Consider the following 15,262-nt stretch of genomic DNA (forward strand, 5'->3'; position numbering starts at 1 on the left):
ATTTCACTTTTACACCTGTATTATCAATTATTCCACGCTAATAATGAAAGGTACAGATGTATTGAGACTGTTGGCTATAGTATGCTGTGTTTAATAATGATTATTGGGTATGCAGTGCACTGCATACTGTATGTACATGCACCTCATATGTAAGCTCATTTACACTTATGAATCTTATTATAGAAGACTCTTCCTGAGTTCAAAGATATGGAAAATATGATAGAAAACAGATTTAGAATGGTGGAAATGAACCTTATGGAGAGGAAATTAGACATTTAACAGAGATACAAATTTTATAGAGGGGGGATTCCAAAATAACTAATAAACTCTTGTTAGAGGAGCTCAAAATAATTGGTGTAATTTACAATAGACAATATTTCTTCAAAATGACATCAGTCTTGTGTACTGATTTGTGGCATGTATGTGGCATGTATTCATACAGAGGCATCATTGTTGATGTTATGGGGATGACATCACTCAGACTTTATTATGTAAAAATGCCTTTAAGACCTTGATGGTTTGTAAGTACCTTACGAAAAGGGACACTGTGTGGAGTGCGTGGTGGTGTTAAAAACCATTTCCTCTGGAATATCACAATATATTTGATGTGCACACCATATTTTCTCAGTTTGTAAGTGCAGTACTTGGATGGGAATTGTGAAGATAACCACATAGTAGGTTATGGTGGAAACGTCATACATCTCATCGCCAGAAATATCCAGAGAGCAGAAAGCTTCCAGATGGATATTCAATACTACTTTAAGGGACAGATTTATTTAGCGCCAACTACATTGTATAATAATTTGACTGGTGATTTTGGTGATACCACAGTGTGCAATTGTGCTTGGCGCCTCTAATGCGCAAGTATAGATATTTCATCTATTTCTTTGAGCATATCAACAGTGAAATTGTTGACAGCTACAAAATTTTGATGACCAAAATGTCGCCATGGCACAAAATCTCAATGTGGTACAAACTATATGTATATTTCTGCTGCCGTTGCTGGCTTCGCATGCGGGGGTGAGTTAATTGAATCAACCACATTGTGGTAAGTAGTGAAACCAAGATCATGAGTTCTATTGGAGAGTATACATTCTATTGCATAAAAAATTTGGTAAGTTATTTTGTCTTTAAGGAAAGGGAAGAGTGTATCAATCAAACAACATCAGTATTTGTGCATGTGTTTATTTATGCATTAGCTAAAAGGACGCGCACAAATCTCAATCTAGAAAACTTAAAATGCACAAACATTTGTTTAATCTATATTAAATTTGCATGTGTCAAATTTACAAAATAATATTAGGAAAACAATGCAACATAACCTTTTCCAAGGATTCACATAGCATTTTAAAATGAAAGAAAGAACAGCAAATAATCTTTATACAACCAAATTATATACATCGTTTCTACCACAGATGACGCTCTATTTCAAACTCTAAAATAAAATAAAAAAACATTATTTAAAAAAAAATTTAGCAGCTTTTTTTTAAATTAGAGAGAAGCAAAATATGCAGCTATGAGAAAAAATATAAGTAGTAAAAGAAGTAAAAATAATTTAGAGCATACTTTAAATTTTGACAGTTTGACACACAAAACATAACAAAGCATTGCCTTTCAGCCACAAAGGAGGTTATTATTTTCTCAGGCAAGAAGAAATGTGTAATACATTAGAGATTATGACAATTACTGCACATGAAATCCTGAGCACAAGTGAGTGCAGAAAAGCAAAACTTTGGTCAAGTGTGTATAATATTAAACACTGAAGCTTTATGACAAAGGCGGGCTCTTTCTGGCACTTCAGATGGTGCTCGATTGAGTACTGTCCATCATGATCATTATCTGCCTGGACAGTAACATCAGGAAAGATTTAGTGCCAAAGGTTGCTCATCCCTGCACTCAGCAGTTGTGTTTGTGAAAACTACAGGCACACAGCTTTGCATGTGATAGGTGATACTAGAGTACCATAAGCTATATTTGCTTAAATACATTTACCTCACAATACAGTAGAACCATTGTACAGTACACAAAAGTCACTTTGTATCCAATTCTGAAACACATTGTACTATAGGAGTACAATGGTCTATAGTTTAGTGACCAGCAGGATTTGCACGTATGTGCAAGACGTTAAGCAGAAAGTAGCACTGTTAAGAATACAGTAATGTTACAGTCAGAGTTTCCAGTTATTTCCATACGTGTACTATGTTAAATGCCCAAATTAGTCTATTAGTCTAAATGGTAAACAGCTTGTCACAGTATCTCCTTAAGACTATTGTTCTATTTCCAGTTCAATTGCTGGCAACATCTTCACTTGTGTCCCCAGCATCTGATATCTGTCCATCCAGTGAACCATGAGCTTTCCATATCCTCACAGTTTGGTCACTGCAATGAACATTAAAAAAAAATAATAATTAGTTCAGGTCCAAAAAAATAAAGACGGCAAAAGAGTTTTTGTAATGAGAACAGTTGCACCAAATGAAAAGTGCACTCTCTTTTATACAAGATAACTAAATAAAAGTATATAAAAACAAATGAAGTAATATGATTTAATGGTGCGTACACACGGTACGGTCAGCCAGCGATAACGATATCGCTGACTGATCTCCCTGCATCTTCCCAGTGTGCTGGATGATCAATATCGATCATCCAGCACACCACCAACGACGGACCAGCATCCCGCGATCAACGATGGCGTGTCCCTTTGTAACCCGGACGAGGTTGGCCTGCATGCACGGCAGATGGACGACATTGTTATCGTCCATACGTGCCCGTGCATCGCTGGTCGTTTGAGGGTTGGAAGGCACAAAAACTTACCGTTCTGAATGATAATGATATGAACATATTTTATCGTGATGTGTATACGCACCATAAGATCTTCTGATATTAATGTAATGTCATAATGTTTTTTTTAAATAACAGTATTTGTCTGGTATGTGGTCTGTTCTGCTGTGGATCACACATGGACATAAATGATACAAACACAGTTTTCAGTAGCAGCCTAAAACACTACTAACGACACACACCACAACAGAACTGACACCAAAGCAGTGCAAACACACCCACACAAGGAATATCACCTAAAAGGAATACAAGTAACACAATATGTTGTATATTCTATTGTACTGACTGCTATGTGTTATGAAGAAAATATATAAAGTGTAGCTGCCCGTTCCTTGGGGATAAAAATTACTATTTATTTATATAATAATGTATTAATTACTATTATATTGTGATTTAATCATAAGTATATTTGATTTAGGAACCAACAAGCTCCATTAGATCTCTTACATTAACCTTACACAATGTATGAAGAATTACAGATATTTTAATTTTCTGAATAAACTGTGTTTATGTATTTAACTTCTATTTAATGGAAATAAACCAAAGAGTAAATTAGTTAAATTTGATCAAATCTCTCAAATTGTGCAAACAAAACATAAAATAAAAAATCAAAAGAAGCATAACAATCCTTACTCTGCTGCTGTAAAAATATGATTAGAGTTTGTGCAGATTGCATTTATAGGGCTATCGTGTCCCTTCACTTCTCCAATAGGCATGAATGTGTCTACATTCCAGAGCTTTAGGATGCCTCCTCGACAGCCACTCAAAACAACGGGGCAGCTGGGCACAATACCAAGAGCACATACCCAATCTTTATGGGCATTTGGTACTTGCTGGAGAAAAAATAAAGAAATTATGTACTGTATAACGAGTACCACATAGTTACAGGATGTACATCAAATTCCAATATTTCCAAGATTACATATACACGTCATTCATATGGAAGACCTTTATTCAGATGGTGCATACTACCATAGATTACGTAAACCAAACACAAGCCTACATGAAGGAGGTCTTTCCGAGAGAGGTCCCATTTCTTTATTCCATTGTCTCTTGACCCACTGAAAAGATTGTCCCCACTGATGATGAGCGCTTCAATACCGTCATAATGAGGAGGTTCAAAACAATGTGTAGGGCTTACAACACCAAGAGCCCCTTCAGTTATATCAAACATCTGTACAAAAGCAAAAATGGACAAGTATAAGTATAATTACCCTGACCTCTACTGCGATTTAAATGCTGGAGTCTCCGCTGTGAGACCTATAATTTGAGCATTTGCATTTAAACTCCTTAATTGCTTTTGCTTCCTAAAATGTACTTTTCCAGGTCTGCGCTATCACATTTAAAGATTTCTCAAGTCATCCTTACAAAAGTCTATGTTTTATTACATTTGGACAGAAAAACATCCTAGTTTTTAATTTGTCCCCATACTTATGGAGTCTGCTGCTACCTCATTATGTTTAGGTTTCTCGTATATCAAAAATGTTCAAAACATTCATCTTCTCTATTGGTATATATAGAAGAAGTACTACATGCTTCTATTGAGTTTTGATTAATGCTCTTTATTTGTACTCCACTTAGGTTTTGTGCTAAACATTTTCAGGTCCCCTCCATCTTGCTACATTCTACAAAGAAACTTACATTTCATTTAACAGTCAGATCTAAATGACCTCTGTCAGAATAAATTACTTTCCTCAAGAAAGTATAACAGTCTTTCATCCCAGAAGAGAAGCAAAATGTGTTATGTCAAAATATTTAGTAACTGCGGGTCAGTTACTAGAACAGGAACAATTTTCATCACACCTAGGATCCGGATAGTTGGTACTTTAATGCCTTAAACCTGAGATCTCTCTACCCCATCCTTCGCTATGACAAACTCGAAGCAACTTGCCACACAAGAAGGCTCTAATAAGAGTGCCATCTTTTCAAGATGCAAAAACACAATTTTAAGATCTAATGTTGACCCTTTAGAGGAACTATATGAGAAGAGGGCTTGGCACTAATGGAGATTTTGTTTGAGGACTCCTGGGGCACAATCTATGTTCCCAACAATAGCTTGCAACACAAATCATCAAGATAATACACCTATAGCATTGGACACTCAACTAATTATACTTTACAATGATTATAACTGGTGCTCTGATGTGCTCTCCTCACCATCTGGTCTTAGGGTGTATAAAGTGTGCCTACTGAAACTGTAGCTCATAAGAGGGGGATCGATGGGCAAACACTTAAAAAACTTGTGTTTCTGAAGCAGCTGATGCACATTTTAGTCATAGAAATTTAAGAGGAACCTGAACTTTCTCACTACTGCTTTTCTGCTTATTTTAATGTTGCTCTATTTTGCATTACACCTATGTTGCTCTATTTTGCATTCCGCCAATCCTAATAATAATTTTGGTGATTACATATTTTGTGTGTGGATTTTTACCAGCTTTATTTATCTTAAATTACACTGCTATTTAATGTATATCTCACTATCTTACCTTGATGTAGTGATCCTTTGAGCCTGTGATAATGAGATCTTGGCCACTGGCGACCTGATCTACAGTGAGACACATGACAGGTCCAAGATGTCCAGTTAATTTCCCAGTAGACTGAAACCTTTAGAGTTGAAAAATACAGTGAGCATATTAGACTGAAAACCACAGCAGTTCTTCATGATTAAAACCTAAGAGCTCATGTTGTTTTATTTTTTAGTTTTACACTTCCCAATCCTATTATTTTTCTGCACCCGTTCCTTCACTTCTCACCCTTTATTCTGCTTTTCCTGCACGCACATGGATTTTAGTAGCTACTTTACTGGAACAGAAGAATGTTGAAAAGCAAAGAATACATTTACAGCTTAAATATATTTGACTCTCTCTTTACTTACAAAGTACTTCAAAAATAAGTTTAAAATGGAATTACCAACTATATCCATATTAAACTAAACAATATGAAATTATGGTCCAGTATCCCATGAATAGAAGCCTGTCCTCAGGAATATAAGAAATGTCACAGGTACCGTACCTAGCAAAGTGATAGGTAACACACAAAACGGTTACCTTCACTGTGTCTAGGTGACAAGTTTTACTTCCTTCCACCTGACATATATACTACCTGTTATTAACCCCTGCTCATATTTTGTTCTACTTTTACTTTTTATTTTTAACTGAATTTCCAGTAAATGTTCTCATTTTGTCTTCTATGTCATAAGTGTCCCTTGAAATTTCATTAGACTGAGATAGGTCACTTCTGTTTGCATTAAGAAACAAATATCCCATTTCAGCTTTGTGGAAAAATACCTTTTCAGGTCCCACATTCTCACTGCATTTCCAGCTGCTGCATACAGGAAGGTGCCTGTTGGGTTTAGTGCAATTTGATTTATTTGGTTTTCACCAGGAGGAATGGTCACTGTCCTATTCTGACTTCCAGCACATGAATCCCAGGCCATCACTTGACCAGAAGATCTGAGTAAGGAGATATTTGGTATGTTAGACAAACTTCTTCCTGCTTTGGTCTAAACTTAAAATGTTAGACAACACACAAATGACCATAATCCCATATATCGGAAGGTTTGGACACTGTAAGTAACCACTTACAACAGTGGGTGCAAGTGAGGAACATAACATGAGTAGAACAGAAGCACAGCACTCCAGGAAAACTTTAAACACTTCAGTGTTTATTGATCAACATAATGCAGCAATGTTTTGGGCAGCTCAGTGCCCTTAATTAAGCTGCCCGAAACGTTGTCGCATTTTGTTGATGTCCAACGCTGAGTTTTTTTTTAACTTAACCTGGTGTGCCGTGCTTCTAGTCATTGGGGCGGCATGGAGACTTATGTAGTGAGATTAAATGCCATGGACAGGAGGCAAAGCTTTGAAGATAGATTTGATTGTCTTATTCATTACCCATGCAGCCTCAGATCAATGCTGAGGGCCATAATATTGGAACAGCAGCTAAAAAAGTATAACACAAAAATAATATTTCTTAGACAGAAACCAAAATGAGACCAAATAACCAAGGTAAACTCTTAACCCTCAGTTCCAGACGAAAAGTCCTGTACTTTTCGCATGCTGGACTTTTCGCTGACATCGCTGGTTTTCAATGCGGAAAAGTATCGCGCGCGTGCCCGCTATTCCCCGTATTCAATTAGAAATCGTCGAAAACGGGACCCGGTGAAACTCTAACATGCGAAAAGTGCTGTCAGTTTTGAGGAAATCAGCCTGACACCCCACAAAAGATGCACTGACATTGGGGATCACTCTAGACACCCCCGAATAGCCCTGCTGAAGGTATTTCGGGTACTTGGTGAAGACTAGAATTTTGCAGGGTTTTTTTGTGAAAATAAGTAGTCCCAGCAAATTTGGGGTACCTGCAAATGGGTGCTAACATATTTTTAAGTTGCTAAAGTGAAGTTTTAAAAATCTTCAAAAATCCACCTGCCACAAGCACCTGCAAATTTAAAAACACCTGGGGCATACTTGAGGACCCCCCTGGAGTCTATTTCGCTAGTTTTTAATTTTGTCCCCCAACTTTGGACTTTTTCACCCCCAAAATGAAAGTACTTTTTTGGGGTGATCTAAAGGAATTTTTTTACTTTTTTTGACGCAGTTTACCTTTGGGGGGCTGTCCCAAGGGTACAAGGGGGTTCCCGCAGCTTTGCACCCCAAAACCCCAAATTCTGCACTTTTTTCGACACCTATTCATAGGCGAAACTGTTTCACAGGTCCCATTGCATTGAGTTTCCACACCAGCGAAAATTCTCCGGAATTGAATACAGAGGAAACTTATCGCATGGTGAAATTACGTCACTCTCGATACTTTTTCACAGAAAACTGCTTTTCGCGCCAAATTGAATACGGCCCATAATTGGTGAGAAGCAAAGACCACATTTTACACAGCTGCTCAGCACAAGTCCTTTTTTTTTTCCAAGTCTGTGAATACCATATGCCTGTGGCAGATGGAGTGGTGAGATACCCAGGAGTAGGGATTGCCCGCTCAAACAGGGGCAAGCAGAACAGACTGAAATCTGTTAGGCCATTAACAGATGGAGCCTCATAAAAGTGCAGAAGTAACTGTAAAATTATGAACAACTGCTGAGACTTGCTTCTAGCCCTTCCCTTCATCCACACCATTATTTTGGAAAAGGGAATAGCACAGAAAAATGTTACATGATAACAAGGGGTTTATTTATGAACTGTCGGGTTGTAAACCCTGAAGCTTCTGATTGCGTTTATGACCGATATTTAAAAAGGGCAATGCTTTCACTAGACATGTCTTGCTAGTACCTGTAAAAGTATTGTCGTTTTAAATATCGGTCATAAACACAAATCAGAAGCAACAGGTTTTACAACCCGACAGTTCATAAATAAACCCCAGAAGAGCCGGGTTTTACGACCAGACCATTTACAAAAAAGCAGTTAACCTTAAAGATTCTACTGGCTGAGGAAATGTCCAGAAGAGAGGTGACATCCCTGATCGAAGAGTGCACAGAATCAGACGCAAGTGACTTTGAAAAATAATAGTAGTAAGTTCAAACATAAGATAATCATTGAAAACAATGTTACTTAAGGAATAGTAGCAATAAACTACAGTGACAAAATCATCAAGACTAAATACAATGTGGTAGTATTGGTGTGATCAACATTCTAAGAGGGCATTTTGCAATTTGTCCTTTAGGTAAAATATTTTGATGCGAATGTTTGCCATATGATGCACATTGGTAACTTACGTAAGAGTCCGTATGCATTTTGCAGAGTCTCTGATGTCCCACACCTTAATATAAGATGTTGACACTGTGAATACTAGGCTTGTGTAGTTACAATACTTCACAGACACCACGTTATTTGGATGACCTCCAAGGGACATAATTTCCTGTCCAGTGACGAGATTCCATATTTTACAAGAACGATCTAAATAACAAAAAATAAAAGATATGTTGTACAATAACATTCTCTTCTGTACTGCACAACTTTCAGACAGTCTTAATGAATACACGGCTATAATACTACAATACTAACAAAAGTAACATATATACATAAAAGTACACAAAAGAATTGGCAAATTTTAAACATGCCCATAATAAAATTTTATATAGATCTCTTTTTACTTAAAACAAAAATTAAATTACAGTGACCTGGAGTTTGCCTAAACTATAGAAGTATTTCCCCAGTGCCAAATACAGAGCAACAGTTTCAGAAAATATTCCAAGTAATTCAATTCAAGTAGATGTATGAAGAACCTAAACTATATAGAAAGGAATCTTCAAAGTTTAAAGATTTTCTGTGACAACAAAATGTGACTGTTCTGGGGAAAGTGGGTCAAACAGGAGTGCTTTATACATAACACAGTAATGTTTTCTTCACATAAATGGCCACCAAAATAAACCAACACTTTCAAATCTCAGCTCCCTATTTTAAAAAGTGTCATTTTATGTAACACATTATCATGAACAAGCCACTAGGATTATTTCGCCCCAGGAAGCGCTTCTCTTTTAAGTGTTTTTTAATGTTTATTTCACATTCAGTGCTAGTGCTGTAAAATTAAAATCAACGAGTCAATGCATTTTCTGGAGCTAAAGTCATTAAATACTAAACTGGCATTCATCTTATTTAAGCCTTGAAAATAGCTGTCTATAACACACACACATACAAGCCTTTTGTGAAGTCTTAAAATGTGAGCATCTGAGCAGGTCAAGAAGATTGCATGCTTTACAAAAGAATCAGAGTGGAAGGTATGTAAAAAAATGTAACCCATTGTGCAGGACGTGTGCAGTCCATCAACATTAATATTCTGCTGGGAAAAAAGTAATTTATATACACAGTTGCTACTAATTTAAAGTAGTAGAGCATGTTAAAACAGAGTAATACATATTATAAAGTTATTTATATAGTGCACACATATTTAGTGTTCCCGCTAGGCTGTTTTAGCGGGGCTCTGGGCCCTGCCCGATTTTAAAGTGGCAAAATGTGCCCTGCTCTACTAGCTGCGCCCCTCTAAAGCAGGCTGCCTTGTACCGTCCCCACCCGCGGGCCACAGTGTCCCACGGGTGGGAAAAATATCCAATCTAAGCACGGTGAATAGATGAGGGGAGAACTTGGGGGAAGCCAAGCACCTCTAAGTGCTAGGCATGCCCTCAAAAATTGGGTGACGTGTCAGGAGGACACACCCCCTCCCTGGTCAGATACACCCCTCCTCTGCCGCACGTAAGTGCAATGCTGAACGCAGATTCCCGATTATCAGGAATCTGCGCGTGTGTAGGACCCGTTATGCAAATGTGCAGAACAGGTCCTGTGTGATCGCACGCAGTTCCTGCTATGCTTCTGTCTGATTGACAGACAGAGGCACTTAAGGGGCGGTGCGGGAGCGAGGACAACGGGCGTTCCCGGAAATAGAGGCGTGTCGGCCCAGTTTCCCGGGAGTAGCAAGGCCAGGGGCTGCGTCCACGGAGTAGTTTCCTAGCCTCGCAAGCCAGCCAGCCTGCGTATGTTGAGGCTTACTCAGCTGGCCGGCACCATGGTTATCCCAGCCTGCGACCTCTGTGTGGTATTGCAAATGCAGCTGAGAATGTCATGCACCTCCTGCTGCATTTGTATATTTGCAAGGACGGAACTGCAAAGCTGCTTGCGTGCAGCTTTGCAATTCCATCCTCTGCTGAATTAGCCCCTATGTCCCACTTCAGTATTCTATGTTTAGCCTAGACTTTACTTTTCAAGCCTAAATCAAGTAACACACACTTTCAATAGTCATCTTGCATAGATTAGAAAGTCATACAATATTAGCAGTCAGCATTTATACAAGTGGAAATAATGTGGCTGACCTTTAGATCCAGTAAAAAGAAGATCATCAGTAGCATCTACACAGAGTACAGCCTTGCTGTGCCCTTCAGCTATATGGGTACACTGTACAAGGGATGTCTTGTTGCCTTTGCAAGTAGGAAATGGGTTAATTATGCCCCTAGAGATGAAAAAAAAAACACAGTAGCGTTAAAGTTGCTCATTAAAAGTATTCTCATAACTCCTGGTTCTCAAAAATGAGACATGTTTGTCTATACATGCAGTAATGGATATCTGAAGCTACATAAGGCTTGCGTGCACAAAAGAGACAATGCAATTTTCATTTGATAGGATGATGGAAATATTCTTTATTATGCTTCTATGGTTTTGCTTGTGTAGCTAAAGCATAAAAGGATCTATTATCACAAGAACATCCTGACTGTATGTCAAGGTGTGCAAGTTACATCCATTTAAATATGTTTTGTCCTGCCCAAATCTGTAATGTTCACATTTGTCATAGCCATTCTGTATGGTTTTACAAAAAAAAAAAAGTCAAAAAAATAATAAAAAGAGAGAGAATCAAAGTCATTAGGAAAATGCCATAAATGGCCTGTGGGCTGCCAGCTGCAGTGTCATTTCCCAAATATCTACATAGATCAGTGTGCGAAGCAGCACAACAACTATTCAGATGCAGTGTCATTTCCCAAATATCTACATAGATCAGTGTGCGAAGCAGCACAACAACTATTCAGATGCAGTGTCATTTCCCAAATATCTACATAGATCGGTGTGCGAAGCAGCACAACAACTATTCAGATGCAGTGTCATTTCCCAAATATCTACATAGATCGGTGTGTGAAGCAGCACAACAACTATTCAGATGCAGTGTCATTTCCCAAATATCTACATAGATCAGTGTGCGAAGCAGCACAACAACTATTCAGATGCAGTGTCATTTCCCAAATATCTACATAGATCGGTGTGTGAAACAGCACAACAACTATTCAGATGCAGTGTCATTTCCCAAATATCTACAGAGATCGGTGTGTGAAGCAGCACAACAACTATTCAGATGCAGTGTCATTTCCCAAATATCTACAGAGATCGGTGTGCGAAGCAGCACAACAACTATTCAGATGCAGTGTCATTTCCCAAATATCTACATAGATCAGTGTGTGAAGCAGCACAACTATTCAGATGAAGCGGTTTGCATGTCACTGCATTACACAAAACTGTATTCATACAGTATGTTACATAACAAGCATTTATTATTGTTGCAATATGTATAACAATATTCTCTAACATTGTAACACATCTACTTCATATAATTTCAAAATGAAAGGCTGTCAAAATAAGCAAGCAAAATGATAGTGCAAACTGCAGAACAACCTGATTTGAAAGAGCATTTCTGACACATATTGGATACAGGGAACACAAACGTCTGTAAGTGCAGGACGAAAACAAAAATCATGCAGGAAAAAAAAAATAGCAGCATTACTTGCGACAAGAAAAGAGTGTACAAGGAAATTTGTACCTGTGTACCTCGGACAGAGAGGAATCACTTTCATCAGACCTACAAAGACCAGTAGTAGAGTGCAAGGGGAAAGAATACAGACATCAGAAGTGTAAAGACTGCGCATTGGATAGGAGATACAGAAATAGACTCCTGATCACACACAACACAATAAATGAAATGTAGTGCTTCCAACGACCCACGGGATGGGTCTGCATGTTCGGCTATATTCCTTTTAATAAGTGCTCTGAGAAAATTTAATTGTAATCAATATTTGTTGTTAAAAGTAACTAGCCTAGCGTTGTGTATAAGGCAGGGAAATAAGTCAATAAAAGTGTGAACACACAGAGGAGAAAAGAAAGTTTGTCAGACTGATCCACTCCCTTAGAAGAGCTCAGTTATTCTTACAGCAATGAGAAAATCTTGTGTATGCCTCAGAATACTAAAAAAACAACTTTTCATTGAAAAAAAATGAATAGATGAAAAGCAGACTTGCATCCCAAATCTTTCCAAAAACAGAAAATATTAATCGGCTGAGAATATAAGCAAGAGAGAAAGAGACCATTAAGCATTAACATGTAGTTAAGTAAATGTAAGAATGACACCAGGGATTGATCTATGCTACATTATTTAGGAGTTATAAAACAAAATCTGTAATCATTTATAGTTTTAGTTATGTTAGTTATGTCAGAAAATATAATGCCAGATGTTCTGAAATTAGCAGCAGCCAGGAGTTCAGATACAACTACAAGGTTTTGAAAGATTTCATCTTTAAATTTCTCACAACCAAAAAGTTGCACAATAACCCAGGCTTTCCTTATTATTGTATTCAGTTTAGGGATAACGGGAGTCTTACGGGTGCTAGAAGCAAGTGGAGGGTAAATTGACATTCCAATGTGGCAGCTGTCTGCAGCTGATAAGCTGCTGGGTAAGTGGAGTGACTATAAGAAAAGCTCACCAGAGCGTGATCTCCCACACAGCAATCCTGATTCTAGAGTAATACTAACAACAAGCTACACCATGAAGAGGTCTTTTTCATTATATTACAGGTATGCATGTTTTTGCAGTGTTCTGTAAAACTACATTTTTAAGAAACACTTCTCTAAACCAAGAAAATGAAAAAAAATACATAAAAATAAAGTACAATAAGGAAATTGTTGTTATTGTGTTACAATAACGTAGTATGATCTACTAATCACATCAAAACAAAATAGTGTTCCACACCAGCGCACAGGTACGTGCCCCCCAAAGTTTTAGTAATTTCTTACATACACTTTAATAACTTTTTCAGAGTCGTATTCCTCCAAGAAATATTAGTCCCAAGAAAAAGAAAACAGAAAAAGTACATAGTATAATACTGTTATGAAAACAAAATAATATTGATTTCAAGTAGTATACTCACATAAAAACGTAAAAGCTTGCATATATCACCATATCCCTAGGTATCTTTTTAATGGAGCTTTGTAATGTCTTCTTTGTTTCAATATTCGTTTACGATCTCAAAAAGAAGGGAGACTAAAGATAGTGCAAGATTGTTTTGAAGCAATAAAACACATTTATTTGTACATCACACTCACATTTGATAAAAAAACATCATGCATATATCACCATATCCATGGTGGCAGCAGTTGGAATAATAAACCCTTCAGCTGGAAGTTCTAAAGGTAGGAGTCCCCAAGTCCCGGAAACCTGTTGCTCCGAACACCAGAAAAAAAGGGGAAATGCCACACCACCACAGATAGGTCCTACAGGCAACCTCAGCTTATCTGTGGTGGTGTGGCATTTCCCCTTTTTTTCTGGTGATTGGAGCAACAGGTTTCCGGGACTTGGGGACTCCTACCTTTAGAACTTCCAGCTGAAGGGTTTATTATTCCAACTGCTGCCACCATGGATATGGTGATATATGCATGATGTTTTTTTATCAAATGTGAGTGTGATGTACAAATAAATGTGTTTTATTGCTTCAAAACAATCTTGCACTATCTTTAGTCTCCCTTCTTTTTGAGATCGTAAACGAATATTGAAACAAAGAAGACATTACAAAGCTCCATTAAAAAGATACCTAGGATATGGTGATATATGCAAGCTTTTACGTTTTTATGTGAGCATACTACTTGAAATCAATATTATTTTGTTTTCATAACAGTATTATACTATGTACTTTTTCTGTTTTCTTTTTCTTGGGAATAATATTTCTAGGAGGAATACGACTCTATGAAAAAGTCATTAAAGTGTATGTAAGAAATTACTAAAACTTTGGGGAACACGTACCTGTGCGCCGGTGTGGAACACTAATATTTTTTTTGTTGCGATTATTGTTGGAAGTTTGGTGAAGGCTTTATCTTGTGTTACACAGGCAGCTTGGTACTTTATGTTTGCGCACTTTGGATCTTATGTCTATTCAAATTGTTCAATTTTGATCACATCAAAAGCAAATTAAACCTCCTAGCTGTCATCAAATGTGCAAAGCAAATTTAAAAAAAAAAATTCCCATAATCTCTCCATTTATAACAATTGGAAACGTGTACCTTTTAGAAACTCCAATTGCAGAACAATTTTAAAAAGCATGTTTGGTTATGTACAAAGGAGAGTCTGGACTATTCAGAGAAACTATGCTCTGCATAAATCTCAAGTAGAGATGATCATAGAAAAGCAAGGCAAATGTCTAGCATACACTTACTCTAATCCTATTCTATTATTTCCTCACAGATATCAAGTCTGTAGGCTTCTCAAGAACAGGTGGGAAATAGATGCCAATATGAAGGTAAACGTAGTGATTCAGGATGCATATGTGAATGATCAAAGTGTCTATATGGGATAACATGGTAGCTTTGGTAAAATATATTTTATTGCCAATTCAAGAAATTATGCACTTTGGATTTGGAATGATGGGAAAAAAAGCAGAGACGACTCAGAATATTCAATATTTCCTAAATTCTGTGAATCAAATAAACTGCAGCCCCTGACTAATACTTTCTGAAGAAAAATCTGTACTAAAAAGGAAAACAACCTTTTTTTCCCCATATAAATGAATATGTGCACCAGGCACCCTGATGGATGCCCACAAAGGACATGTCTTATTGCATCTGTTTTACATTTTTAAGTCAAGATCATTGTTAGCTTGTAATAAACTCAGTCATTGGTTCTGTTA

General features: G+C 37.3%; 1 protein-coding gene across 10 annotated transcripts in view; it reads right to left on the minus strand.

The window, feature by feature from the left end:
- Positions 1-1,191: 1,191 nt before the first annotated feature.
- KIF21A (kinesin family member 21A) overlaps positions 1,192-15,262 on the minus strand; it is a 172,540-nt gene continuing 158,469 nt past the window's right edge. For 6 of the 10 annotated variants that reach the window (XM_088480186.1, XM_088480188.1, XM_088480187.1 and 3 more), the window contains 7 exons: positions 10,643-10,779; positions 8,555-8,735; positions 6,126-6,290; positions 5,325-5,442; positions 3,842-4,012; positions 3,472-3,671; positions 1,192-2,379 (listed from right to left, as the gene is read on the minus strand). In XM_088480186.1, the coding sequence (XP_088336312.1) occupies positions 2,286-2,379; positions 3,472-3,671; positions 3,842-4,012; positions 5,325-5,442; positions 6,126-6,290; positions 8,555-8,735; positions 10,643-10,779 (1,066 nt within the window). In that variant the 3' untranslated portion in view covers positions 1,192-2,285. Of the gene's footprint in view, positions 2,380-3,471; positions 3,672-3,841; positions 4,013-5,324; positions 5,443-6,125; positions 6,291-8,554; positions 8,736-10,642; positions 10,780-12,132; positions 12,172-15,262 lie in introns of all 10 variants that reach the window. The other 4 variants (XM_088480185.1, XM_088480180.1, XM_088480179.1 and 1 more) reach the window with 1 other exon arrangement.

The sequence above is a fragment of the Taudactylus pleione genome, unplaced genomic scaffold, assembly GCF_031769625.1.
Source record: "Taudactylus pleione unplaced genomic scaffold, aTauple2 ptg000251l, whole genome shotgun sequence".
Taxonomy (NCBI): Eukaryota; Metazoa; Chordata; class Amphibia; order Anura; family Myobatrachidae; genus Taudactylus; species Taudactylus pleione.